General features: G+C 42.2%; 1 protein-coding gene across 1 annotated transcript in view; it reads left to right on the top strand.

Annotated features, from left to right (window-relative positions):
* Positions 1–21,466, top strand: part of ptch1 (patched 1) — a 48,744-nt gene extending 27,278 nt beyond the window's left edge. The window contains exons 13-24 of the mRNA XM_085368425.1: positions 2,853–2,971; positions 3,515–4,175; positions 4,698–5,007; positions 6,646–6,788; positions 11,634–11,817; positions 13,521–13,801; positions 16,215–16,352; positions 16,532–16,674; positions 19,962–20,061; positions 20,173–20,526; positions 20,657–21,185; positions 21,299–21,466. Of these exons, the coding sequence (XP_085224551.1) occupies positions 2,853–2,971; positions 3,515–4,175; positions 4,698–5,007; positions 6,646–6,788; positions 11,634–11,817; positions 13,521–13,801; positions 16,215–16,352; positions 16,532–16,674; positions 19,962–20,061; positions 20,173–20,526; positions 20,657–21,184 (2,961 nt within the window). The 3' untranslated portion in view covers position 21,185; positions 21,299–21,466. The remainder of the gene's footprint in view (positions 1–2,852; positions 2,972–3,514; positions 4,176–4,697; positions 5,008–6,645; positions 6,789–11,633; positions 11,818–13,520; positions 13,802–16,214; positions 16,353–16,531; positions 16,675–19,961; positions 20,062–20,172; positions 20,527–20,656; positions 21,186–21,298) is intronic.
* The last annotated feature ends 5,960 nt before the right edge of the window (positions 21,467–27,426 follow it).

The following is a 27,426-nucleotide window of genomic DNA, read 5'->3' as shown; positions in this document are numbered from 1 at the left end:
GCCTCTCTCTTACTAATAGTCCTGTTCCCGTCTTCATTGGCTCCAGATTTCTCCAGACTGTTGTTTTATTGATTTCATTCATCACATTGAAAGTGTGTACGTCTGTGTGCGTTTGTGTGTGTGCATGAGGAGAAGTGTGCGTTTTGTTAAATCCCCCCCTCCTCCTTCTTTGAGGCTGTTTAGTGGTGGTCTGTCCAGATTGTGGCTGAGGTCCTAGTAACTGAATCCCTCTGCGAGTGTGTGTGCGCGTCTGTGTACTCACATACCCTCACATCCATGTGCATGTGTGCGTGTGGGGAGTTGTAGTATCTGTGTGGGAGGTTTGAAACGCAATGGCCTAGATGTTTGCATGTGCGCATGTGAGCGAATGTACGAGCAAAGGTGGGGGAACACGAGAGGGGAGCTCTGACTTCTCTAACATCTGTCAGTAATTACAGACATCACCAGAACAGCGAAAACTAGTACAAAATGCCTCCAATAATCAATGAATTCCTAATTCATTTAAACAGTCAGTCATAGCGATACGTGCGCTAAAGAGAGGATAAGGTCAGATAAAAATCTCTGGTTTGAAGTTTGAGTCACTGCAGCACTAACCAGATGGATAGAGAAAGAAAAGGCTACATACATGTTTTAAAAAGTGATGGTTACAACAACAACAAATTTGACATCTCACCTTTGTGTGATGATCACCTTAATCTTCTAATCACATGGGTGACCCTCCATTAATGTGAGTGTAGGTTTTGCCGTTTTGTCAAAAATCTGGTTTGTTCAGTTTATTTACCCAAAAGAGTTTCTGTTTTATTGTTTACATAAGGTTTTCTTGACACCATCTTTATAGTCAGAGGCACTCTTATGTGGGTTAGCAAGCCAAAGTGGATGATCACAAAAGCCAGTTAGTTCACCCAAGACAGGACGCCAATCTGCCACTAAGACAAAAAGGCACTCATTAAGACTCAAATATACTTTTGTGACAGAATAGGAATAACCACTTATGTTAACTTACTTGCCTCTGGTCTTTGGGGAGGATCCCAGAGTACCTGAAGGACAGTCCACTGTACCACTGAACCATCACAATCAAGCACACACAATAAAAGCATTCAGCTGAGAATTTCAACACATATTTTGCATAAGGAAGCTATGAAAACTTGTTGTAATACGCATTTGCAAGTATTTGCAGTTACATAAGTGATGTATCACTGACTATATGAAAATATTAAGTGATTTCCCCCTCCTGTTTCTTGCTCTTTAGTCCTCACGCACATGCATAGACTCACACACACTTGCATGGACACACAGTGTGAGGTAAGATGTTGCCACATTGAGTACAATATTAGCATGTGTGGATTGATGGCTTTAGTAGAGAGAGTCTGTCAAACATGATCCATTTACCCCATGGGTCTAATCCATGGAGCTTCGTTTTCTACACACGCACATTGGAAAAGACGCATGCTCAACACACACACACACGCATACCATGCATACTTCACACTAGTGGTTTTGTTACCGCTAGACGGTAAAACTTCACGAAGTCGACATTCACGGTGATACTCATCTTTTATTATCGAGTGCATCCACACACCGCAACCTTGTGTCAGTGCCTGCAGTTTGTGTTGGCGTGCATGTGTGCGTCTCTTTATCAGCATTAAACACTTCCCATGGTCGACTCCACCTTGGATTCATCGCTCTTTCCCGCGCGCTCCTGCGTTATGTCTCATTCACTTCCTCCTATCAGTATAAACATAAGAAAAGGAATCTTGTCCTGATAACAGCAGCAAAACACACACACACAGAGGAACACACACATTCATGTGCAGAAAACAGATGTGATGATAAATATCCCCACTCTGGGGTCAGCTCACGGTCACTGTGTGTGTGTGTGTGTGTGTGTGTGTGTGTGTGTGTGTGTGTCAGTGGACTCATACTGTATCTGTCTGGATGTTAGTGGGCCAATTGAGAATTAATTGTTCTGCTCTACTTACAGCTTTTTCTTTCTCCACGTCTCCTTCATTGACATTATATCTCTCTCGTTGACTGAGTAGCGAGCTGAGGAATGAGGGAGGGCGAGGATGTGTGTGTGCCTGTGTCTGGTTGGTGTTATGGTGTGGTTTAAGTAGGAGGCTGTACGTTTTTTAAGGTGACAGATATGTGTGTTTATGTGCATTTTTCTGTGTGAGTCTGTAAGGGGTGTGTGTGTGTTGTCTGTACAGCCACAGCGACTGCTCATCACCTCAGGCCCCGCGGGCCTCTGACTCCTTGGGTGGTCTGGCACACACACGGGATTGTGTGTGTGTGTGTGTGTAGTGGTCTGGCAACTACGCAATATCCAGATTGTACTCTGGGCAGGGCCCCAACCTAACCTCAACCCCCACCCTCTGCTCTAGTGCACCACCTTCAAATACTTAACCACAACATTGTACTGGCTTCTATTACACATACATATGCCTCACTTTTTCTCTGCACACTCAGTGTTTTTGCCTTGAAAGGAACTGGAAATGTGTCGAAAGGCAATTTTTCCCTCACTTGAGCCTATTCAGCTTGTGTTATTCTGATTTATATTCAGAGCAACACTGTTTTTGTTAAACAGTAATTCTTTCATTTAATACACTTTCAAAGTAGTTTTGTAAGTTGCAGCATGTGTATGGATGATAATGCAGTTAAATTTACAGCAAAATGCCCTTTTTAAATGTTACATATCATTTCACATCTTCACTGTCTACACTGCATATGATCACCTGTATTTTTTTCCCACTGTTTGCAGCTACAAAAAAAAGTCAATCTGATCCTTTTTCTTGATAAAAAGCAGTTTTGTTTGGGTTTTTTCACCTGAAATAACCTTTCTGTTTTTCTTGCAGGCTGCAGTGGTGGTGGTGTTTAACTTTGCCATGGTACTGCTCATCTTTCCTGCCATCCTCAGCATGGATCTCTATCGGCGAGAGGACAGGCGTTTTGACATTTTCTGCTGCTTCTACAGGTGTGCACACACAAAGACGCGCTTTCATATCTGACGAGACACTTATTGCTTTACCGTTCCTCCTTTTATGTTTTCCACCGATCTCTTCCATGATAATGAACCGTGTACGCACAAAGCTATCTTTAAAGATATCTTCACCGTAATCCCCCTCAGTTAAAAACTAATTACTGCAAAAGTTGTCTCTTTCCGTCTGACTGCTTGCTTGTTTGACTGTATGTTTATCTTTTCCAGTCTTCATTAAAGTTTGCCAGTCTGCCTGCCAGCCCGGGCATGCTCGTTGGCTCGGTTATTGTACAGATGTGTACACACACTATTAAATTCCACGGTTGGGTCCCGGCCCTATATTTCATGCTGCTGGCAAAGGAGAGAAGATTCACAATAACATAGGGCTAATAAATATTTTTTGTAATGCAACACTTAACTGTTTCACAAAATCAGATGTTGTACATGCGTACTGGAATGTTTTTTTTTTCCGTTAAGTCTGGTTTTAAATTTTGTTTCACAGCAGTGCCTGACAGTGTTTCATCGTATTTATGTCTGCAGCCCTTGTTCCAATCGTGTGATTCAGATAGAGCCACAGGCGTACCTGGATGGGACAGAAGGGAGTCGCTACAGCCCTTCCCCGTCATATCGTACCCCTCCTCCCTCATATCACATGCCTCCCCCAAGCTACAGCAGTCCCCCTCCTTCCTACAGTAGCCATGGTTTTGCTCAGCAGACCCAAATCACTATGCAGTCCACAGTGCAGCTCAGGACGGAGTACGACCCCCGAACTCAGGCCTTCTACACCACAGCTGAGCCCAGATCCCAAATCTCTGTGCAGCCCATCAACCCAGCTCCAGCTAGGACCAACCGTAACAACGAGTATTACAGTAGCAGCAATCACGCCAACATCAGCAACAACAACAACAGTGGGGGCTTGAATAATGGGGGGTCTCGAGGTTCTGCCAGCTTCTCCCATCATCATCATCCCGCACCTCCTCCTGCTGCATCGACCCCAAGTGCTAGCTCAGTTGCTCAGGGTGATGGAGCCTCATCGACTGGCCAGAGTCCAGAGAACAACAGCTCCACACGGGACCTGTTGTCCCAGATTGGAGAAGCCTCGCTGGGCCTACGCTGCCTCAAGCCCCCCTGCTCGCGCTGGACCCTGGCCTCTTTTGCTGAGAAGCACTATGCGCCATTCCTTCTGCAGCCCACCACCAAGGTGAGTTCAGTTGCTCTCTGTGTTTCTGTAGAGTAGGGAGACAAAGAAACAAGCGGAATAGCTTCTGTATGAGGTAAAAGTGGGTTTGTGTGCTGACTCACTGTGGTGATAATTTGAATGGGAGGGTTAGTCACCGGAGTGTGTAAGGAAGGAGGAAATCGGGGGTGGAAATTGTGGTTATGTCCTATCTGAGACACACACACACACACAGACACACAGTGGGTGGCCAGACCTTTTAAAGCCTTCCAGAACTGAAATCATGTGGTGGTCTGTACTTGACATTACAAAATGTTCCTCAGTTTCTTTCTTCTTCTTTTTTTTAATTTTATATAAATTGCTTCACGTAGTCCTGCAAGGCATTAATCCGGCACTTTACTTTTTGCAGAAAAAAGAAAAAGTAGCACTTTTGCTACATTGTATCAAAAAGCATCTGACAGCTTATAAACAGCTTATAAACAGGCAGATGTTTTAATTGGATATTTGTTTTTTGATAAAGCTGTCTCTTCATCCCTCTGATTCCAGGTGGTTGTGATTGTGCTGTTCCTCTGCCTGCTGGGAGTCAGTTTATATGGGACCACCCAAGTGAGGGACGGCCTGGAGCTGACAGATATTGTACCAAGGGAGACAAGCGAGTACGACTTTCTTGGCGCCCAGTTCAAGTTCTTCTCCTTCTACAACATGTATGTGGTAACACAGCGCGCCGATTATGCTCAAAACCAGCCACTGCTTCACCAGCTCCACCAGAGGTTCCACACCATTCGCTACGTGCTGAAGGAGGAAAATGGACAGCTGCCTCGCATGTGGCTTCATTACTTCAGGGACTGGCTGCAAGGTAAATCTAAGTAATTTTAAGCTTGACGTACACATGCCACCTCAACCCGACCTAAACAGTGAATAAAACCGAATATGTCAAATTTTTGTGGCTCAGCACTGAACACACCAATGACTGGAGGTGTCATATTTTGGGCTCTCCATAATCTTCTCATGAGCGTCAAAGTTCACCTGGTTTCAAGGATGACCAGAATTCATCGATTAAAAGTCAAGGTTACTGTGTCAGTCAGTAATTTTAAGGTAATAGGATAAAATGAAAAAATATCAAAGGTTAACTTCGATGTAAGATCTATAAGATTTTTAATTCTGTAACTCAGGAGCTAAACGGGAAATTGTGGTCATATTTCACATGTGGTTGGATACTGAGTTAGTGACACTAATCATTTGTGTCCACATCATAAATTCCTTTCGAATTTTCGGGTATGAAATGAGTGTGGACAGGTATGGACATAAACTGCACCTTCTGGTTGAGAATAAAATCGGTCAGATGTGGCATAATGGTGTAGAGCCAGTGTTAGTTCATTTGAAATTTTACCTTTGCTTATTTAACTTATTTAACTTTGCTATTCAGGATAGTTTAGGCATGGGAATAATTTACTTTCCCATGAAAGCATTTTGAGATCACAATTTTATTCCGTGTTTTGACATAAATCCGCAGAAAACAAGATGTTAGGCAGGAGTTCAGAAGTAGGAGGGACTGCATAAATGGACACTGACAGTAGCTGATTAAAATCACTTGTTTCTTCCATAAGTGGGATTGATGGCGAAGAGTATAGTGGGAGTCAATATTTTTCAACTTCATCTTGGGAAATGTACAATATTCAAAAACCTTTGGCAGCAAATATGTTGTCAGTGCAAATCGGCACGTATTGAACCAGTACTGCCTGCTCTAGTGTTTTTGTTTGTTTTTCTAGATAAAAATTTAATATTTGACACGTAAGACATGGTACACAACGCTTTAAATTAATTTTGAAAGGAGTGATGGATGGATTTATTGTTTCATACAGAATTGCAAAGTATCAGTGAACAGTATTTTCTTTCATATGTCAGCCCAATCTATGAATGGCTTAATTCTCAGTGAGGAAATGTACTTAACGATAAAACACATCGTGAGAGTCTGTGTGTGTGTGTGTGTGTGTGAGCCGGCTGGGAACCACACAGGGAGTGTGTGTGGGTGAGAGAGAGAGAACTGTGTCTGATATTGCTCTCTGCAATGGTGGGACAAATTGGAGCCAGACAGGCCAAGGAACGAGACCCAAAACAACATCTCCCACAGACGGACCACAGCATGGGCCTTGGGGGAGAGCCGAGAAAAGAGGAGTGATACACATATGGATCAGAGAGTAGTATAGAAAAGAAGGCAGATGTTACTGATAAAGCCCCATAACGATCTCTTTGAATTAAAAGCAGCAGATTTTCTGTTTTTGAAGTCATGTTTAGTGGTTGAGAATGGAACTGAGTTATCATATTAAATCAATCAAGCCTATTATAGAGTTAGGGTTAGGTTAGGGTGTTGTGTTATTTACTGTGTTGGGTTATTGTTTGTTGTGTGTTGCAGTGGGAGAATGAAGATAACAAGGCATGTAACCTTTTTAAACATCCACATCTAACCAGTGTGTTTTGCTGTGGTTTCCTACAGGTCTCCAGCAGGCTTTTGACAAGGACTGGGAGGCTGGCTGCATCACCCACAACAATTATAGGAATGGCTCTGATGATGGCGTCCTAGCATATAAACTCTTGGTGCAGACAGGGCGCAGGGACAAGCCCATCAACTTCAACCTGGTACGTTTAGGATTTAAATTGAATTTATTAAAAGTGGATAAGCGATTCCTCTTGTCATTAACACGTAAAAGTTCATCCGTCTATCAAATGCATCAGATGTAAATTGAATGTGCTGCTATGGTGATGAAAGGGGATAATAATTCACAGAGATCATGAAAAAAGCTTCCTGGTCAATGCCCAGGTGCAAACTGTTGAAAGAAAACAAAGCTTTGATCTGAAACAAAGGCTTTAGATGGATGAACACACCTCGGTAAGCTTTTATTGTTGCGTTAGAGAAATCTCCTTCTCATTTGTCAGTTCTAATACTGGAAGTTAGCACTAGCCTGCGAGTGAATTGGTTCCTGATGAATGAAATCCTGGCTATCTGAGTGTCTATTGTCTGGCTATTTGACTGTCAATGGTACACTGCAATTCAAAAGATGTGTGGACATGTTGGGTTAGCAGCTTGATTTGCATTATATGAGGAAGTATGTGCAGATGTTATGTAAGCATAGACCATGCAGACTGTATTACATGGACTACAACTTGATAATAGCCTTGAGAGATGCTTCCACCACTTTCAAAGCTCTTTTGTGACGCTGTATGTGTATGCATATCTGTACATTTTGTTATGACTCTAGGGGAGCCACACCCAGCTTAAAACCATCTCTGACTATTCATATTTTTCTTTCTTTCTCTCTGTCTGTGTTCGTGTGATGACTTTACCGAGCTCAGGAATTTAAAGCTTTCACTGGAGCTGCAGCCTGACTCTGAAAAACCTATTAACTCTTCATTTAAACGATTTGTCAGTTTGCGTGTGGGTTTTTGTGTGTGTGTGTGTGTGTGTGTGTGTGTGTGTGTGTGTGTGTGTGTGTGTGTATAGCAGGGCCTTGACAGTGAGCTGTTTCCCTTAAACATCAAGTCTTTCAGCTTGACACATCGTCAGTGCTTCCAGCCACGGTTTACAGTATGAGAGGCTGGGATGGCTGAAACTGGTGCAGAGAAACGCCTGCAAACCCCAAAGTGTCTATAAATAATTAATCTGGATTCTGTGGCTCTAAGTAGAAACCTGAATCTGATTCACTGAGAACTAAATTTTTAAAACATATTTGCATGTTTTTCTAATATAAACAATAGCGTCTGCTTCGTCAAACTACTTTCTGAGAGGAGCAGTTGAGGTTTACTGGTGTGGTATAGAAATGCTTGTCTGTTGCAGTTAATACATTCTAAGCCTTGAAGGACAAAGAGTGTGATAAACTAATGTCATTATTGCTTATATAGATAGCCCTATGAGCTGACACAAGGCTTCCAGGGTGACTCTGGTTTTGGTTGCATTTGTTTAGGTCTGAGATGCTAGTCCTATATCCACTGCACATAAAAGTAAAAATGTCTCCTCTTTACACATACTTAATTCCATAATCAGAAAATGACTGTTTAGCTTCATCTCTGGTACTGAAGTAGTTCTCCATGAGCTTCTGAAAAGTTTGCACAGCCATTGGTGAAGCTGAAGTGCAAAATTAAGCCATAAAGTGAGTATACAACAAAGCATGTTATCTGAATCATGTGGTAAACTCCAGCTGAGCTGTTGAAACTGTCTCCTGCGTGCCACCGAATCAGTGTTTGATGTCCAGCAGTAACTCGAGTGTAGCGACTTGAGCACCTTGGGTCTCGGAAGGAGGTCGAGACAGGAACTTATTGAGGAAGATTAAATCAGGTCTCTTGTATGTCAGTGGAAAGATACCAACCTGATAATGTGAAAGTCTGGGGGAGAAACAGGAGGAAATGAGGGGAAAGATTGCATTTGTGGAGCTGGGTAAATGTTCTCAGCTTCAACAGGGCATTGAATGCTTTTCTTAGTTTAGTATCACCTCCAAAAAACAACATATGTGGATGCATGGCTGCATTCTTTGGCAGGAAAACGCAAAAACAGAAGATAAGAAACTGGAGAAATATAAAAACAAAATTCTTGGCCAGAATATCTGCAAACCTCAAACACAAAACAAGCCATGTCCGTTTCAACATCGAAATCATTTTCATCAAGGGTGATTAACTTTGACGCATAGCTCTTCTGTGTCTCCTGTTTATTTGTATTTAGAATTTGTGCAACTCTGTGTTCCAATCATACAGCTCTACAGATGTTTATTAAGGGTTGCCCACCTCTCCCCTTTGCTCTTATGGCTATTTGTTTATCCAAATAAACTCCATTGCAGCAGTTATCTAGCTGACAGGAAACAGGGCCAGTCCTGGTGTGCGGCCCCGTGACATCACTTCCTCTGCCTGTGAGAGAAGTGTACTTGCCGTGAGGCGTGGGGGCCGCCAGCAGAGCTGCCTGGGCTTCCCGTGACAGCTTGAAGACATACAGTTGTTGAGTATCCTGCTGTTAAATTCGATCCAGATCCACTGGAATCTAGCTGTCTCTCTCTCCTGCTCACAAACTCCAGCTCGCACCACCACTCGCTCTCTCCCTCTCACTCCCTCTGTCTTTTCCTCCCTCCCTTTCTCTTCCTTTTCTCCACTGCTCTGTCCTCTTTCATTGAGGGAGCTAGAAACAAGTGGTTTCTTTTAGACAGCTCTGTGTGTGCATTTGTATGTTTTGAATGTGTGCTTCTCCTTTTTCTTTGTGCGTGTACTTGTTGAGCAGTAGCTTCCTTTTTGTTCCTTAAAATGAGGACCAGATCTTCAACATCCCTGGTAAATTGCATAGCTAGATGTTTTATTTTGATATGCCACTCTTTGGATCTGTGCAGAGGTGTTCTGCTTTTGATTTGTCCCTACTCTGTGCTGGTGACCATTTGTTCCCTATATGTGTGGCTTAAAGCTATTTGCATCGCAATTAAAAAATCTGTGGCGTGCGAGATAAGTCCTAAGAAAGGCCATGCTAACATTATCAAGAGCTCTTTTCTTCGTAGGGCAGGTCCATCTGTGGCGCCAGGCATTCTGGGTACCCACAGGGGTCAGGAGAACCAAGTGTGAGGAACATTTGTACAGATGTTGTGTTATTTTTATAGCTCTACTCCATTTGCTGGGTGGCATTTCCTTCAGTGTTAACAACCAGGTTAACTGCACACAGACGCGCTCAGGGACTCCAGCCAATTTTTTTATTGTTACGCTAACTCAAGCAATTTTTCTCTCCCAACCCCCCACCACAAAAAACTACTCCTTTCTTGTACCTAACCCCACGAGTCTAGCTTTAACCCCCAGAACGCTCCCTGCCTCTGTGAAAGAGGGATTTATGGTTCCTAGAAGGGAGAATGGCAGAGTGGTGCGCAGTAATGGTTTTACCTCTCAGGAGGTAGCAATGCTAGACTACACTCCTGTTTCCACATGGGAGGGCAAAACTAACAGCCCTTAGTGAGACAGTCATTCGCGTCTACCTACTGACTTTTGCCGTCAAGGCAAATGACGCTGAATAAAAGAGTGCAATAAGGCAGAATCACAGACTCACACGCTCACAAAGATAAACAAAGTGCCTCAGAGAGTTTATCCTAAAGAAATCCAAGTGGAGTGACAACTCCACTTGGATTTCCTTTTGACAGTTTGATGTGATGTAATTACTTGTACCATTTTCGCCTGGATGCACAGACAAAAGGTACAATACAATGGTGCAATGATGTTTAGCCCAGGATGCTAAAATATAATATCATGCTTATGTTAACACAGTAACTAAATAGCTATGTCGCTGAGGCAAACGGGTAATTAGCTTTTCAGTATTGTGGTAATAAAATATGAGAAAATTACAATTTGAACCTGATAGCGCTGTATAAAACATAAACGTATTATTCAAATTCTACTGAGGGGAATGTCAATCTTTGTATTTTTATGTCCTGAGTCCGAATCGAATCCTTTCATGTTCTTCCTCTATCTGTGTGAGTTCTCTCCGGCTACTCCCACACTACCTGCTTCCTTCCCCCATGGATGGATGGATGGCTGATCCAGTAGCTCATAAAGTCACACAGATTCAGTATTTGAATGAATGAGCCTTGACTATGTTTCTGAGATATTTAGCCTGGACCAAAGTGGTGGACCACCTTACCAAAGTCAACAATGCATTCATTGCACTTATTCTCCTAACAAGACCAATTAGAAAGAAAAATACTTTTATGTTTTTGTTCACCTGAAAGTGCCCAACTCCAGAAACTCAAAACACAACCTGCACAGCTCTAAAATAACCAGAATGCCTGTTTAAAGCTTTCTTGCTCAGATTGCTTGGTTCTACAGGCAGCAGCAACAGCTACTTCTTGACAGGAGAGCGTTGCAAGGCTTCCTTTAGAAATTTATTCAGAGTGGTCAGGACGTTGGGTCTGAGGTTGGCCAGCCAATATCTACTATATGTAAAGGGAGAAGCTGATTCAACATTTTCCATGTTTTAATGTGGCATGATAATTCTGGGAAGCTGTGATCAGAAGTACGGGAATGTTCAGAAAGGCAACCAGTGTCTGACTTGTTGGTTTTTCTTTGGTTGGAAAGAGAGAGGGGCTAATATTTGACTCATATTTTGAAAGCTGCTCCGTTCTCTTGCGCTCATGCGTGTGTATAAATAAGCATTTCTGTGGTCAGCTCACCTGTAGAATGTTATGGTTAAACATCCCTTATTTCTACAATACCTTCATTTCCAGCGTGTACTTAACAGCCGCAAGCACTTCAATTTTTTTCTACTTTTTTTCCCCCCTCAATTAAATTTTTTCCATTTTCTAATAATTCCATTTCAGTTCAAATTTTGACAGTTTGCTTGGGTGTAGTAGACAGACGAATGACATAATGCATTCGATGAATTATGTGTTTGAAAATTGTAATTTAAGAGGCTATACCAAAACCTATAAGTCTAATATTACAGTCATTAATTCATCTCGTTTGTGGGTTTTGTAGCTGACTCGCCAGAGGCTTGTGGATGCAGATGGGATCATCAATCCCGGAGCTTTTTACATCTACCTAACAGCTTGGGTCAGCAATGATCCTGTGGCCTATGCTGCCTCACAAGCTAACATTCGTCCACACCCTCCCGAGTGGCTCCACGACCATACCGACTCCATGCCCGAGACACGCCTCAGCAGTAAGTCTGCATGACCTATGTTCACATTATTTTACCGCTGAATACTGAGTAGTGCGACAGAATGGAAGAAATTTGAAATAATATTGCTTTTAGTTCCAACAAGTTCGGTAATCCAGCTCCACATTAATTTGAAATGTTACTGTAAGGTACGGCCAAACATACTGCATTTATTATCTGCTTACTGAAATTTTATGCCTAACTTTTGTGAGGTTTATGAGTCTCGGCTGCAACTTTTTCAGTTTCCATAAGGCAGCAGCTGCATGTAAGCAATGTTCACATCTTGTGGTTTGAGTTATTGGTCCTTTTTAGCTCTAAGTGAGGTATTAGACTTTACTGTACCACTGCAATATGTGTGCATTTGTGCATGACTGAGCTCACTCTGCTAACCCGAGGACCAAGACACAACTTGCTGTTATTCTTTTAATAGTGCCTGTGGTAAATGCTATAATCCTGACTACCATGGGGCTCTAGCATTACACACACATACACACATTATTAAAACTCAGCGACCCCAAAAACAGCACCCACCCTGTTCTCGTTTCCCTACCACACACACACACACACACATAAAAAATATACTTACATTGTTATTTGACTCTAGCCTGTGATTTGGTGTAAGAAGGTGTTACAGGACAAGGAAGGGGGATGATTGGATAATTAAAAGAGAGAGACAGGGTTTGGGTTGGAAGCACAATTGGATAACAAACAGGAAGTCCTTGACAGCGGGGGAACGTGACTGGATAAACTGCATGAAGTGTTTGGCTGTGCGGGAGACCCCCGGAGCAGATCTATGTTTGCCAAAAGCTGCAGGTGTTCTAATCGAAATTTTATAGTTGAGACTATAATGGGCCATACCATGTTAGCAAGCTCTTCCATCTAACCCTACACTTACTATGAAATGAATACATTCAAAGCAACATTAGACAATACTACAACATGTTCTATAAGATAAAAAATAGGCAGTAGACTGGTCTAGTAGTCTGGTCTTTAGTAGTGATACTGCAAAGCTACTTCTAAATGTGGCAACTTCTAAATCTTTTGTAAGCACCTACTATGCCTCCATAGCATCGTGACAGGCAGATATATACGTGATCACACATTTATATTGTGCCTTACGTGGTGGTGCTAAGATTAGGGTGTGGTAATGGCAGTGATTCTGACATTGTAATTAGCTTGAATCATCGTTAGCTCTGACAGTCTGCTGTGTCTGGAACTGATAGGCCCTCATTAGCCAGGCTGGGCCACAGGCTGGCCAGGACTGAGTCAATGGAGGTCTGTTTCACTCTCCTCCGCCACCCCCACAGAACACACACACATGCAGATACGCACACATGCACATACGTCTGCAAACGTAGCTTCTCTTGGAACAGAGCTGCATTAGGAACGGAAAGCCTTGGTATTCGTGGTTTGGATATAGAGCCTCAATTATTTCTGCAGACACACGAAATGATCAGAATATAATGAGAATTTATCAGAATAGACAAATGTGATCTGCAGAAGCCACTGTTGATTTATCCGATTGCTTCGTCAATGTCTACAGTCTTGAAACGTTATCAGCTGTGTGGTGTTTGCTTCCAAGGCCCCAAAGAGAATACTTCACCAGTTGCTTCATGGCATATGTCATATAATGAAAAATCTTAAGTCGGGGGGGTACAGCTTTGCTAACAATTAAACCAACCTTCTCTGATTTTCTCAACATCCAGTCCCGGCTGCTGAGCCCATCGAATACGCACAGTTCCCCTTCTACCTCAACGGGCTCCGGGAGACGCCGCAGTTTGTGGAAGCCATCGAGAGCGTACGGGCCATCTGCAGCAACTACAGCCGACAAGGCTTGCCCTCCTACCCCAACGGCTACCCTTTCCTGTTCTGGGAACAGTATGTTAGTCTACGCCACTGGCTTCTGCTGTCCATCAGTGTGGTGCTCGCCTGCACCTTTCTCGTCTGTGCCCTTTTTCTGCTCAACCCTTGGACCGCTGGCATTATAGTAAGTGTTGGAGAAAACACACCACATGCACAGAGACAAATGCAGTAACTACAAATATGTGGTATGACAATGCCCAGGGAAACACACGTAGCTCCATAGATTGCAGCAGATGTTCTGAGAGATAACTTTAGAGAAAGATACAAATGTGTCTGCTACTTACATAGAGAGAGAGAGAGATCTTAGCTTTCAATTATTTAAAAGTCAATTTCTTCCCTCTCTACATGTCATTTCCTGGTTTTTGCGTGTGGTCCAGAATGCATGTCAGGAGGAGAGAGTCGGAAAAGAGAAGGGGCTGGTGTGTGTTATCGTAGCCCCAGTCACCAGTGTTTATCTTGTGCTGTTTTGTTAGGACCAGTCTGTTTAGTCTAGTCCAATACTCCCAGACACAAATTCTGAAATAAATGGGAAGAGGACAAAAAGTTGCCCCAGCAACTGGCTCCCACTCTAAACCTATAAAATGTTTGATTTTATTTCCGTCTCTAACATTCATCCACTCTTGCTCCTCTCAGACAAGACGTTTCCAAGGATATTGGCAAACGTGTTCGCATACACAAGCCAGTTCTCAAAAACACTTTGAGCACTCTAGTGCATGTACATACTTGCACACACATACAGTATGAATGTTTAAACTCGCAGGTGATAATTCACACGGAAACACGTACAAAGAGTACTCTGGTTTTTCTCTCTAGTGGGTTGTATTTTACAACCGGCAGTGGCCAGGCCACCCGAACCTTGAAACAAGGGAGGAGGGGACTTCATGTTCATCCTCTTCAGGCCTTACTAGTAAGATCAAAACATCAGTTATAAGAGAGTTCTATCAAAGCCCAAAGCACAGGCAGCCATACAACATCAAACTCTCAAAGCCTTCAAGCCCTGAAATCCACCATGACCATGTAGACAGAGGCTTTGTGTAAATATCATGTCTTGTGTTTAGATTTATACAGTTAGTTTTTAATCCACTTGATTTTGACTCCTCTTAACACTTAAAATCTGAATGGGTCTCAGTACATTTAGAGCAGGGGTGCCCAATCCCAGTCCTCGAGATCTACTATCCTGCAGCTTTTAGATGCATCCCTACTCCAACACAGCTGAATCAAATGGTGTGATTACCTCTTTAGCATGCCATCAAGTTTGGCAAAGGCCTGATAACAAGCCATTCAGTTGATTCAGGTGTGTCAGAAGAAGGATGTGCCTAAAAGCTGCAGGACGGTAGCTCTCGAGGACTGGGATTGGGCACCCCTGATTTAGAGCAATCCTTTGTAATCTCAATCTGTGTTCCTGATCATAGCCTTTTCCTTTTTTGTTCTCTTTAGGTCACGAGCAGTTGTCCAAGCATTTCACTACATATCGTACTGTGTATGACTGTGTACGTGACAAATAAAATTTGAATTTGAATTTGATTTGATTTATGTTTTATGTTATTTATAGAAAAAACATTGCTTAAAAGAAACAAAAAGGCAGGTGTATACAAGGTTTTACCTCACACAGAGAATTTTAGTAATAGTAAATGTAATATAATGCAAGAAAATGTGTTAAATCTAGTAACATCTTTTCCTCAAACTATTTTATTTTAATATACAGTATCTGCACACTTGTAATTAGATCACCCAAAATGCCCTTCAGAATAAAGTGGCAGACACACCACACAGTACAAATACCCTTTGTGGATGTGCACATACTCTGTGCTGGGTCACCTATAGGTGCACGTACACATAGTTACCTCCTCTGCCCACCTTAACCCTCTTCAAAGGATTTGGGCCCCGTGTAACCTGACACCTGTCAGCTGATAATAGCAGCTCCTGTAATGCTTTGCTCCGGAGTCTCCACAAACACACACATTTCACCCACATGTATGGTTACTGCTCAACACATTTATAAGGCAGATATACTCACACATATCACCCTCATGTGTTATTTCTCTGCCTCATCTGTCTTGTATGCAGTCAAATTTAAGGTCAAATGGAAGTTCACACAGTTAAAGCAGGGAATAATGATTTGTTCTTTCTATAATAAAACAGCATAAAGTAGAATAACTCCATTTGTGGTAATTAAACGCACTGTGCTCACAGACAAGTTTTACCTGTTTCACCTAGCAAATGTGCATTATAATTCTGAATTAGCTGGCATTTTCTTATCCCTTTTAAAGGTATTGTTTGTATCTTTTAAAGTCAAACATCGAAGAGAAAAAGACGATGTGTCCTGAAAAACCTACAGAAACCATTTGAATGGATATTGGATAAAATAAAACGGTTGCAAACACTGAATCGTGCAGGCTTTTTGTAACAACTGGCACTTTCTATGTGTAAAAATGTTTTAGAACTTTGAGTTTATTAACTACACAAGTGTAACTAAAGGTTCATGTAAATTGAACAACTACCCACATTTCTCACAGAAACTCTTGCTTTCTCTTCAGGTGTTGGTGCTTTCTCTCATGACTGTGGAGCTGTTTGGCTTCATGGGGCTGATGGAAATTAAGCTGAGTGCCGTCCCTGTTGTCATTCTCATCGCCTCTGTGGGCATTGGAGTGGAATTCACTGTCCATGTGGCCCTGGTAAGTTTAAAAATGAATTAGTGAATTTACTTACTTTCTAATCCTACATGCTGCTTGCTGGAATGGTGAGGTCTATTGCTGGATGGATTCAGGTCTCTCTGATGGTTGTGGAGAAAGTTAACCTTTTGAGAACAAGACATAAATTGTTTTTTGTTTTTTGTTTTTTCTATGTGTTGTAGGCATTCCTGACAGCCATAGGGGATCGTCACAAGCGGGCAGTGCTGGCACTGGAGCACATGTTTGCACCGGTGCTCGATGGCGCCTTTTCCACGTTTTTAGGCGTCCTGATGCTCGCAGGCTCTGAGTTTGACTTTATTGTCAGGTCAGTTACAAAATCAAACTCACAAGAAACTACTGCTTTAATTTGAACTTGAAACCATGCATATTTGCACATACAGAAGTTATCATATATATTTAAATAATGTTCTTAGACCATGCCTCAACCTGTATACCACACAGGAATCCACCTCAGACCCCGATCATGCATGACAGCTACTCACTTCTTCTTTTGCTTCTCCTCTTTAAATCTCATCCAATTTTCACTACCACTAGCAATTATTCATTATTATTTACTATTATTATTTATATTTTTCATCTCTTTCTGGGGGATGATCTCCAGGAAACCTCACCAAAAATCTCTTTCCTTTTTTGTCTTTTCTTTTATCTACCTCTTCCTCCTCCTAATATCTGTCGTGCCTGACATTTTATGGGAAACCAGGGAAAGGGTTGAAAATTAAAGGTGAAAAATAGGTGGGGGGGAGTAGGCTGTAAGGGAGGTGACAGAGGGGAGCAAAGTGAAAGAGAGTGAGTGAGTGAGGGAGAGCAGGAAAGACCTCTGGCTTTTGTAATCTCCCTCAACTGGTTTAACTGCCCTCACTAGACATTTATAAGCAGGGAAAGGAGTAACAGAGTGGGGGGCAAGAGAGCAGTTGTACAAAGACAGGAGAAGTGGAAATTAAAACCGACACACTGCCGGAGCTCCGTGCAGGTGGCTGCTTTTGTGTTTGCACCTTCTTAAGCGTCAGACAGAGAGGTAGCGACCAGCTGCCGTTCAAGGGAGGAGTATGAATAATTCTGTATGTTCTCAACTCCTACAGTATTATGAGAAGTTTCCCCAGACTTTAGTGTGTAATTTAAACAACCTTATGTCTTTACATGGCCATATGTACACACATTCTTGGTTGCTGCCAGATGAGGTAGCTGTATGATTTGGCCTTCTTCTTTGAGAGCTAGAATCACTGAACTCCATGTGATCTGCAAGCGTTCATCTGTGCACACCCGCACAGTTACACAGTTCCCCCCTCGTATAGACACACCAACCTGCTCCCTGACCCTTTAATCATGGGGGTCAATGATGGTGCGCCTGCCAGTGAGAGAACACACAGATACACACTCAGAGAGACACATACAAACATACGCACACAAACTATAGAGGCCTATAGACCTTCTCTCCGCACCTCCAGTGGTGTGCTCTGGTTTCTGGCTCAGTCTCGGGCCTCCATTTAAAGGTTCTGCTGTTGTCTGAGCAAACAAAGCAGCGCCCCAAGACGGTGCAATAACAACAGGCCCAGCTCATATTTTTCTGCTTGCGCCGAAAGAAATGCTTCCCTGACTTTCCCCATCAGCCCTGTGAATGTTTTCACTCTAAACAGCCTGGCGGGGGCATGCAACCTGGTATGTGGGCTGGACGCGTGCACTCGTACATATGTGTGCACATGTTTCTTCAAAGGTGACGTGGCTTTTACTCCTGATGCTTTGTATGGAAATGCAAACCATAATTATGAAACTGTTATTTTAGCTCTAGGTAGCTATATTAAAAAAAAATCATCCTAGGACCGTAGTTGATCATTATCCAATTTAGGAAATGCAGTCCTTCTTTTGCTCCCTGCATAGACTATTTATCTCTATGCAACTAAATCCTGACTCGCTGTAATTAGTTAACAGAACTTTCAAGTTATTTCAAGTTAACTACAAAAATATGCTGCTCTTGTCTATAGATTGTGCCTCGCTGCCTCATCATTGCAGTATCAGAATTTCTACAAGTCACTTCATCCATCTTTTGGGTCGCTTTGCATTGGTTTTTGGGTTGTTGCTTTTTACTCGATCTTAGCATGTCTGTTACTTTCCAAGTAAACCAAATGGAAAGGGTGAGACTGTTTCACTGTAATTCGGTTTTCTAGAACTGTGCATGAAAGGCCACCCCTGCTGTGTAGACAGGGACCCTTGCTCCGTACTTGTGGATAGTCTTTTCCACAGTGTCCCTTCATTCTCTACACGCACACATCAATAAAACACAACTGAAGGATTAGTTATGAATGTGCACTTAATCTGAGGCCCAGCTGCATGGCACATCTACACCTTTGTTAGCTCCTATTTACACCCACCCGTGCACACACAAACAAAGAACATAGTCAAGAGTCAAGAAAAAGCCTTCATGGCGTGTCCCTGAATACCTGAGAGCTTCCAGCGGAAAACCAATGGGTGGCTGTGCGGGGTATGGGGTGGGCTTCCATAATGAAGGAAGCAGGGTTAGTGAGAGAGGGAGATTTAGAGTGGAGATTGGGGAGTCTTACCTGATACATTGGAGATTTAATTAGATGGAGTGGCTTGTGGAGTGGCCGGGAATTTCACAGGGGCTTAGCTGGAAGGAAGGGAGGGAAAAAAGCGAGGAAGAGAGAGAGAGAGAAAGGAGAGTGAGAGAGGCCAGGGAGGGGTGGCGCTGAGGGTCCCCTTCTCTTCTTCCTAGACTAAATTGTTTAAATTCTATACCCTTCACTTCATTTATTTGCTTCTCGCTTTTCTTTTTCTTTTCTTTTTTTTTTTTGGAGAGCTAGAGAGAGAGAGAGAGAGAGAGAGAGAGAGAGGCCCCTGTCCTCTTGTACCCCCCACCCCCCATGCCCCAATGTCACCCTCCCCACTTTTGCTCTCTTTTACCACTCCCCCTTCACATTCCTCACTGCTTTGTTTTCTCCTTGTTTGCTTATACACCACACACACCCAAGAGAGTACCCTCACCCCCCAATAACCCCCCACCCCCTGTCTTTTTTCCTTTCCCCCCGTGCCTTTGAATTAACCAGCTCTGGCTAATTATGTTTCCCCTTTCTTTTCTCTACATGGCTTCTTTAAGACTAACCCTCTTTGGCAGGACTTAGAAACGCACAAGGTACATTTATGTTTTGCTCCTCAAGACTGCAGTGCATGCCAGCCTGTCTGTGGGGGGTTTATATATATATATGTGTGTGTGTGTGTGTGTGTGTGTGTGTGTGTGTGTGTGTGTGTGTGTGTTTTGGGAGTGGTGAGTGTCTTTGTGAAAGTATTATTTTGGGCATGTGTAATGGTTGATCTTGCACATGTCTCCCCACGTCTAAACCTCTGTGGTTTTGCGCAGGTATTTTCTTTGTTTCTTCAGCTTGCTTAATTTCACTTCTTGTGTGTCCTTGTTGGTATGAGTGACTTTGCTTAAATCTTTTATTTTTAATAAATGTTATTGTGTTGTGTGACGCAGAAGCCACAGGAAAGTGTTGTGTTTTACATGCATTTTTTGCTCATTGTGTTTATAGCTGATATTAAAGTTAATTTCCCTTTGTGAACTCTTTCTTTGTAATGCAGGTACTTCTTTGCAGTGTTAGCCATCCTAACAGTTCTTGGGGTACTGAATGGATTAGTCCTGCTCCCAGTATTACTATCATACTTTGGACCTTATCCAGAGGTAAGATCTTACAAAATGCAAATGCAAGAAAATCTAAATCAACCAGGACTAGTGACTTTTTTTTAAATTCAAAAGCCAAACTATAGACAACTCTCTGTACTCAACACTCAGGTATCACCAGTTGATGGTCGCAGCCGGTTACCAACCCCATCTCCAGAGGCCCCTCCTCATGTGGTCCACTTCTCAGTCCGTCCTCACCACACCACTGCAGCCACCACCACCTCTGGTGCAGTTTCAGACTCATCAGACTCAGAGTACAGCTCAAACACCACAGCATCTGGTATCAGCCAGGAGCTGCAAAATTCTAACCTGCACTCACACAGAGGACAAGCTCGAGCAGACGAGCAGCAGTACCACCTCCAGATCAGCAGGGGAAGAGCCAGGACAGAGGAGATGAGGAGGGGAGCATCAGGACATCGGCGCTCAGCTAGACAGCCTGACCCTCCAGCTTATACTGTGTCCTCGGTAAGAGAAATATGTCATATTGTGTCTCCTGCATGACTCTTTTGATTGCATATTTTCTCTTGCGTGTCACATTATGAAATGGAAAGATAATTTTGTTGTTGTTGTTGTTCCATATTTTGTCTTCTCTCAGGGTTGTGATCCTGGGATGCAGAATGGAACTACTCCAAACAGCAGCAGGGACCCCAAGAGCCAGGTGCACTGGCAGGGCCCGCCCCCAGCCCTGCCGCGCATGGACGCTTTTGAAACTGCTACTGAGGCTGGGGGCCATTATGGCTCACATAGCCATAGAGAACACTCAGCAGGCCACAGAAGCCGCTCTTCCCACAACCCACAACCTAGTCATCACCTCCCGCACCAACACCTCAACCCTACTCCATATGGCCAACCCATCACCACGGTGACAGCATCGGCCTCAGTCACCGTCGCAGTTCACCCACCCACTTTGTCCAGCCAGACCCCTGCTTCCACTTACCCAGGATACGCTGCAGCAGACAGTTACTGCCAGTCAGGGACAGAGGGGCCAGAGCCTGCCTTCCAGGACCCACATGTGCCTCTCTACACCCACACAGGTACCAGGGGAGTCAAAGTAGAGTCCATGGAGCTCCAAGATTTGGAGTTTGAGGCAGCTGAGAGCAACAATGGCAGACGGGCTAGCTGAGGTGAGATCTTATCAAGTTGAGGAGCTTGACGTGTAGCACAACTGTCCTTTTTTTTTAAATAAATGTCTGTTTCATCATAAACCACTGACAGTATAATCTCCTTTGGTTTTCAGGTCTGGAGAATAGAAGTACTATGGCCAAAGATGGACTCTTCGGTATTACTGAGCAGCTGACCCAGTCTGGCCCAACCCAGCCCAGCATAGCCCAAGTTGGCTCACCACCAATGCTAAGCAGCGAGAAACTTGCCAGTGTTCCCATAATGGTGCTCATTCTTACTGTAACCCAGTGGACTATTGTCTTAGATATTTCTATCTATATTTAAAAGATGTATACATATGTAAATATGAACATAAAGTAGGTATAATTTTAGGAGCTGTACAACTCCTCATGTTAACAAACTGGGGCTGCCATATTATTTGTGGTGTGTACATGCATGTGTGTTTATGTTGGTGTGTGCGTGCGTGTGTTTGTGTGCGTGCAAGAGATAGATAGATCTCTGATTACTGTCGACCTATCTGTGGATCTGTGCCATTAGAAAACTTCATTTTGGCAAAAATCATCTGTCAGCATTCACTGCTGCTGCTGAGAATATTTTTTAAGTGATATACATTTATAACTCTATGCAAATCTCTCTTTAAACAAAAGAAGAGATCTATCTGTGTGTGTGTGTGTGTGTGTGTGTGTGGGTGTGGGTGTGTGATAGGAGTGTGTAGGGCTGTATAATGTGAAACAGCATCATAATTTTCTGGCTTACACATCAGATACATCCTCAGAACTGACTAACATTTAAACTCATTTAAAACATGAAGGAAAGTGTTAGAATCATCAAACAAAGCTATGGTACATATATATATATATATACATATATGTATATGTATATATATATGTATATGTATATATGTGTGTGTGTGTGTGTGTGTGTGTGTGTGTGTGTGTGTATTGTAAGAAGGTACGTTTGTAAAACTATTAATTTTATCACAAACCTGTGGTAGTTATGAAACATTTACTGTTTAACTTGACACGCTATGCGTGCTATTTAATATGAGCTGATATGAAGAATTTTAAAAGCTGTTTTTTAAATTTTGTTTAATTTTATCGCCTCGGCATTGGAACCTGTTTCTGCTCTCAGCTTTGTATCACTGTCTGTTAAGCTGGTTGTATTTTACTGTATGAGGTTATGTATTGTTTAACCCTAGCAGGCTCAAAACAGGTTCCGTCTTACATACTGACTTATGAGCAGTAAACCCACCTCAAAAACTCACTCTACCTTTACAGGGACATTCATGTTACTGATTCTGGAACAGGGTTAACACAGGGTGCTAACTCTGCACCCTAAGTGGTTGTGTCTAGTGGATAAGCTAAAAAATCAGACTGTATACTGTATGACCCGATTAACCAAGGCACTTGACTGCATTTAAACTTTATTCACAGGAAGTAAAGTAGCTCTTTCTGTCCATCCAGTAAGCTAAGCCCATGCAGCCTGCTAAGGGCTAAGCCCTATATGGCCTGACAATGCGCTCCATGTGTGTTACAATGTGCATGTGTGTATAATCGTTCGTGTATGTGTGCGGGTCCATCATCTTACTGCCTATGCTCAATTTAGTGACAGTAAAGAGAGCTGGTTCCAGTTTAGCAACAGCTGTCGCCACTGTCTTCATCTCACAAAACATCCACAGCTAAATGCCACGACACTAATTGGACGTCTCCCCTCAAAATGCTGCATTACACAGCACAGAGCCTCAGGGGTCAGAGTTTACACCGCCAGCCCCTCACTCCACCACCAATGGCCATTTTATACCTGCATGTGTACCCATAGACTCCCCATTCCCCTTTGGCACCCCGTGAGTACCCTCCTCAAAACCTTTACACTCATATCCTGTTAAACACTTGTAGCTTTTCCCAGAAATCTTTGCAGTTTTTCTCGTCCTGTTACATCAGCTGCTTGCATGAAATAGGTGGTTGTTCTCTTTGTTTTGTTTTTTATGTTTTTTGTTCTGTTTTCTCCCAGTGTCACATTGGCAGTAGCGGAGAGAATCATAGCTGGCAACTATTTTATTCATTTTAAATGTTTTTTGTTTGTTTTTCAGTCAATTGCGATATTTATATTTTTGTAATATAAAAAATGTTTGTTGTTTTTTTTTCTTTCATTATTGTTGTGATGTGGATAACAAATGCAGGGATTTTTATGTCTATTGAAAAAACACTATTACAGTTTAATGTTTTTACATTAATGGATTTTGATCTGTATAAAGTGCTTACTAATGTTAAATAGGAAAAAAAGAGTATATAACAATATTACACTACAGGTCTCATCATAGCTCTTAGAGGATTTTAAAAGGAAAAAAAAAATTGGTTCTTCCAGACTGCCTTTCTGGTCTTGCTTGGCGTGGATGTATGCTGTTTTCAGTTACAAAGATAAATGTATGCCATATAATTTATTTATATGAAAATTTATTTTTGTAGTGTACATAGTAGTTGTCAAGGTATTTGACAGAAGTATATTTTTAAAGAGTTTATATGTAATGATATACCATAACAGAAAAAAAGCCTTAAGGTGCACACTTTCATTGCTAACTGTCTTGTTAGACAACATTGACACCTCCCCTTCAGTATTATGTTCCGATCAGCTGTTTCTATGGGTTTGTCGAAAGCTAGTCATGAAAGTAGAAATTGTACTAGCTCCCTAAATATTAATGTTCAAACACTGATAGATTTCTAACAAATAAAAATATAACTTATTTGTCTTTTTGTTCATAACTTTAATAAATGGAACTTAAAACGTTTGCTTTGGTCTGATTGGTTGATTCTTCTCCAGATAAACATGATCTTCTTCCACCCCTCTCTCCTCCCTCTGACACGTCCTGCAGTTTTAAACTCTGACATCTGGTCTGGAGGCCTGCAGCCCTTCCCCAGCAGCCCCAACCACCTCCACTCCGCTCCTCATTCTGCATGATTTTGATTGACAGCTTTATAGACTGCAAGGAAATTGGTTGTAGTTACAATACAGCTGGCCTGTTCGGAGTAATGAAAAAGGGCATGTGGCCTTAAGCTTGCTGCAGTGATGGTGAAAGAGTGCGAGCGCCTTGTCAACTGCATGGGTGGCAGCTATTTATTCTCATATTCGAAGGTTGTGAGAGAAAGTTTTAGCCACCCCGGAGGAAAGTGCTTCAATCAAAATACAAGTGTCCTTTCTGGTGTTCTTAACTACAAATACAAGAGCTATTTTCCTAAGCTGCAGTCTGAACCTGGACCTCAAGGAGGCTGAGGAACTCGCTGACCCTGGATCAGCAGTAAACGGTGGGCAGTAGGCATGTCATTATCTTTTAAAGCCAATAAAGGCACACAACTCTCCTGCATCCTGTCCAGCCAGTGCAAAGGGGCAGGCTGACAACTTACAAATGACAGGGTGCACTTGGAAAACTGGGTGGTAGCCTGTTGTGTATCGTGTTCTGAACTTTTCTAACTAGACTTGACTTTTTTACTTTGCTGCTTGATGAGAATTCAGAGCCGAGGTAATGTGGCACATGCAGATTGTGATGTGGCACTTAAAACAGTCAAATAGGTTTCAAGCTCTTATAGTCTCTCAAAAATCACAATTCAAACCATTAATGAAAAACAAGTTGCTGAAAGGTAAATCATCGTGGTTGTTTGTAGGTGACATGGTTCACTGAGTTCTAATGTTGTTAAAGTCGCTCGCACCAGCATTTCCCTCATCTGCTGGAGGACCCCAGGTCACCAAACCTGCACACCCACCTCCTCTGGCCCTGCCTTACCCTTTAGCCCCCCCTCACCTCTAAGCCCCTTCACAAACACATGTATGCGCACACACTAAGAGTTGCCCTCAGAGGTGGAATTGCACATATTCTGAAGAGTACTTCACCAAAGCTAATGAGCTCCAGGTTGTTAATGAATGACTGTTTCCTGTACCTGTCCTCTCAACAGAGAGAAAGGGAGGTTGTTTGGCCATGGCTCTCTGCCCAGGGTGGGCGACAATGGAACGGAAATGCCCCATACAATGATAGCTTTTACCTTTTTAAAGTTTTAAGCTGTTTTTTTGCCCCCTTTCCTTTCTCATCGCCACCCCACACTTGTGAGGAGAATTCCACAAAGAGGTTTATGGATTCTTCTGTTCCACTCCTTCTTTTCCAACCATCTGTCTCCCTCCTCCCTCTTTCCATCCCTCACTTGTTCCCTGAAAGGCTTGTCCATCATCACCTGCCAGCAGAGCTAAACCCTCTAAGTGTATGCTCTCCTTTACATGAATGATTGCTCTGTTGACATGACTGCATGGGACACACACACACAGAGCGAGATCCAGGGAAGCAGATTTGCACATTCTTTATTAAAAAGGGAGTTCAAGAATAAATCTGCAAGAAACATCACATAGTGTTGTGATTCAACTCCAGGTCCAGACGAATGGGAGTTTTACCTTTGAGGCCTCACAGACACCTTGAAAGGCATTTAACCGTCGACTTGTGTTTGCTTCTGTGTCCATGTGTCTAACAGCAATGATTAAGCACTGTTTGCCAAACTGACGTCAAGATCGCTGGAGGTTTGTGAATACCTGAGTCGAGAAAGAAAGGCATGCATCAGTTTCTACTGATCATTCATCAAATCAACATTAAACACTTTAAGATGGTGCCAGTTTGTTTCAAAAGGCATTTGAATGGCATTTTAAAAGGGTTTTTCAGTCATTCACTTAATTTTTTGTCATCAGTATTTTGATAATAAGATAATCCCCAGGCATAGGGTGCTAAATATGAGCTAGACGATCCTTAGCTTAGCTTAGCATTTAAGCTAGAAACAAGGAAGAATAGCTTCTTTTTTTCCATTTATCTGTAATTTATTAAAAGCATGCAAATATTTCTTTTATTTGCTTGCAATAAATTGTTTTTTAAGGGAAAATTATTTTTAAGGGAGATTTAGAAGCTCCACTGTCATTACAACACATACCTCTTCTGTGCGGATCTATTCTGTAGGAGCAACAAGGTGGGTGGTTTAGGGAAGGTTTTGCTAGAGTTCAGCTCCATTCTGGGACCTGTTTTACTTGGCTGACTGCTTTATCTCCTGCAGAGGAAGATAGCTGTTCTTTCTACAAGAGTAAGCCAGATGATTTTTTTAGGTCCAAGTCCCCAGTGCCCAGATTTACACAAGTGTTAAAGAGCAGTTCAGCAGGGCGGGCAGTTGGATAGTTTAAGAAACAGGTCCCTGTGAAATATCTGAGAAATATGCAATTCACAAATTTGAGAAAACAGTTTATCAGGATGCTAATTCTTAGTGGCTATCTGTGCTGGATTTCCTAATGTTGATAAAGTGAAAGCCCTTGATTCTTGAAAAAGTTGTTTTCAGAATTTAATCAATAGTAAAATCAGGTTTGACCTTTTAAGGATCCATTACCTGTTGTGGTTTATGGGTTTTGTCATTGTCATGGTTTTTGTTTTTTCTGTGTTTAATTAGAATCACAGAAAATGTTTTTGTTTGCCCCTTTTGTATTACGTTATATTTGCGCTAGTTCTGTAGAGTTTGGTACTTAAGTTTATTTTTCGAGCTTTTAGTCTTGGTTCTCTTTTAGTTCTAATTACTATTTATAATTTTAGAATTCTGTTAGTTATTTTTTCAGTTAACATTTCCTAATTTACTTTGGTAATCACACATCTTGGGTGTCTTGTAGTTTTACTTCTTCCTGTGACTGATTGTCCATGTTGCTAGCCTCCTGTGCCAAATTCCCCGATTGCCCTGACGTGTATAAAAAGTCCTGTCTTTGCTGCAGTTTTTGTCACATTGTGCCATGCATTCACTGTATTCCCGTGGCCTGTTCTTGCCTTTTTTTTAGCTATTTTATTTAGATTACCCTTCGTTTGTTGTCTTTTCTGGACTGGAACTAATTTCTAGCTTTCTAATAAAACTTGCCTTTAGTTTATCTCTCTGAGTCCTCACTCTAAATTTGAGTTCTTTAACCTCACAAGCCATGATATTACCTGACTGACAGTCTGATAAGCAGGTTATGCTTATATAAATTTAGATTAGATTTTGCAAAAAAAAGAAGTGATGTGTCTCAACAACATTGGGTTGGATAGATTGCCATGATGCATGTGTATGCTGAACATGTGCCCCTTAGAATAATTACGAATGCAGCGACTCTCGAAATCCCTTTTATTAGAAATTCAAAAACTGATCAAATAAACATGTAGCGTATCATAGCATGGTGAAGATCATTGGTAAAATGCTATTCAGCACATGG

Source organism: Diplotaxodon limnothrissa, linkage group LG12, assembly GCF_057381915.1.
Source record: "Diplotaxodon limnothrissa isolate DT_005_m linkage group LG12, D_limnothrissa_male_GT1.1, whole genome shotgun sequence".
Taxonomy (NCBI): domain Eukaryota; kingdom Metazoa; phylum Chordata; class Actinopteri; order Cichliformes; family Cichlidae; genus Diplotaxodon; species Diplotaxodon limnothrissa.
This window is presented reverse-complemented; position numbering and strand designations above follow the sequence as displayed.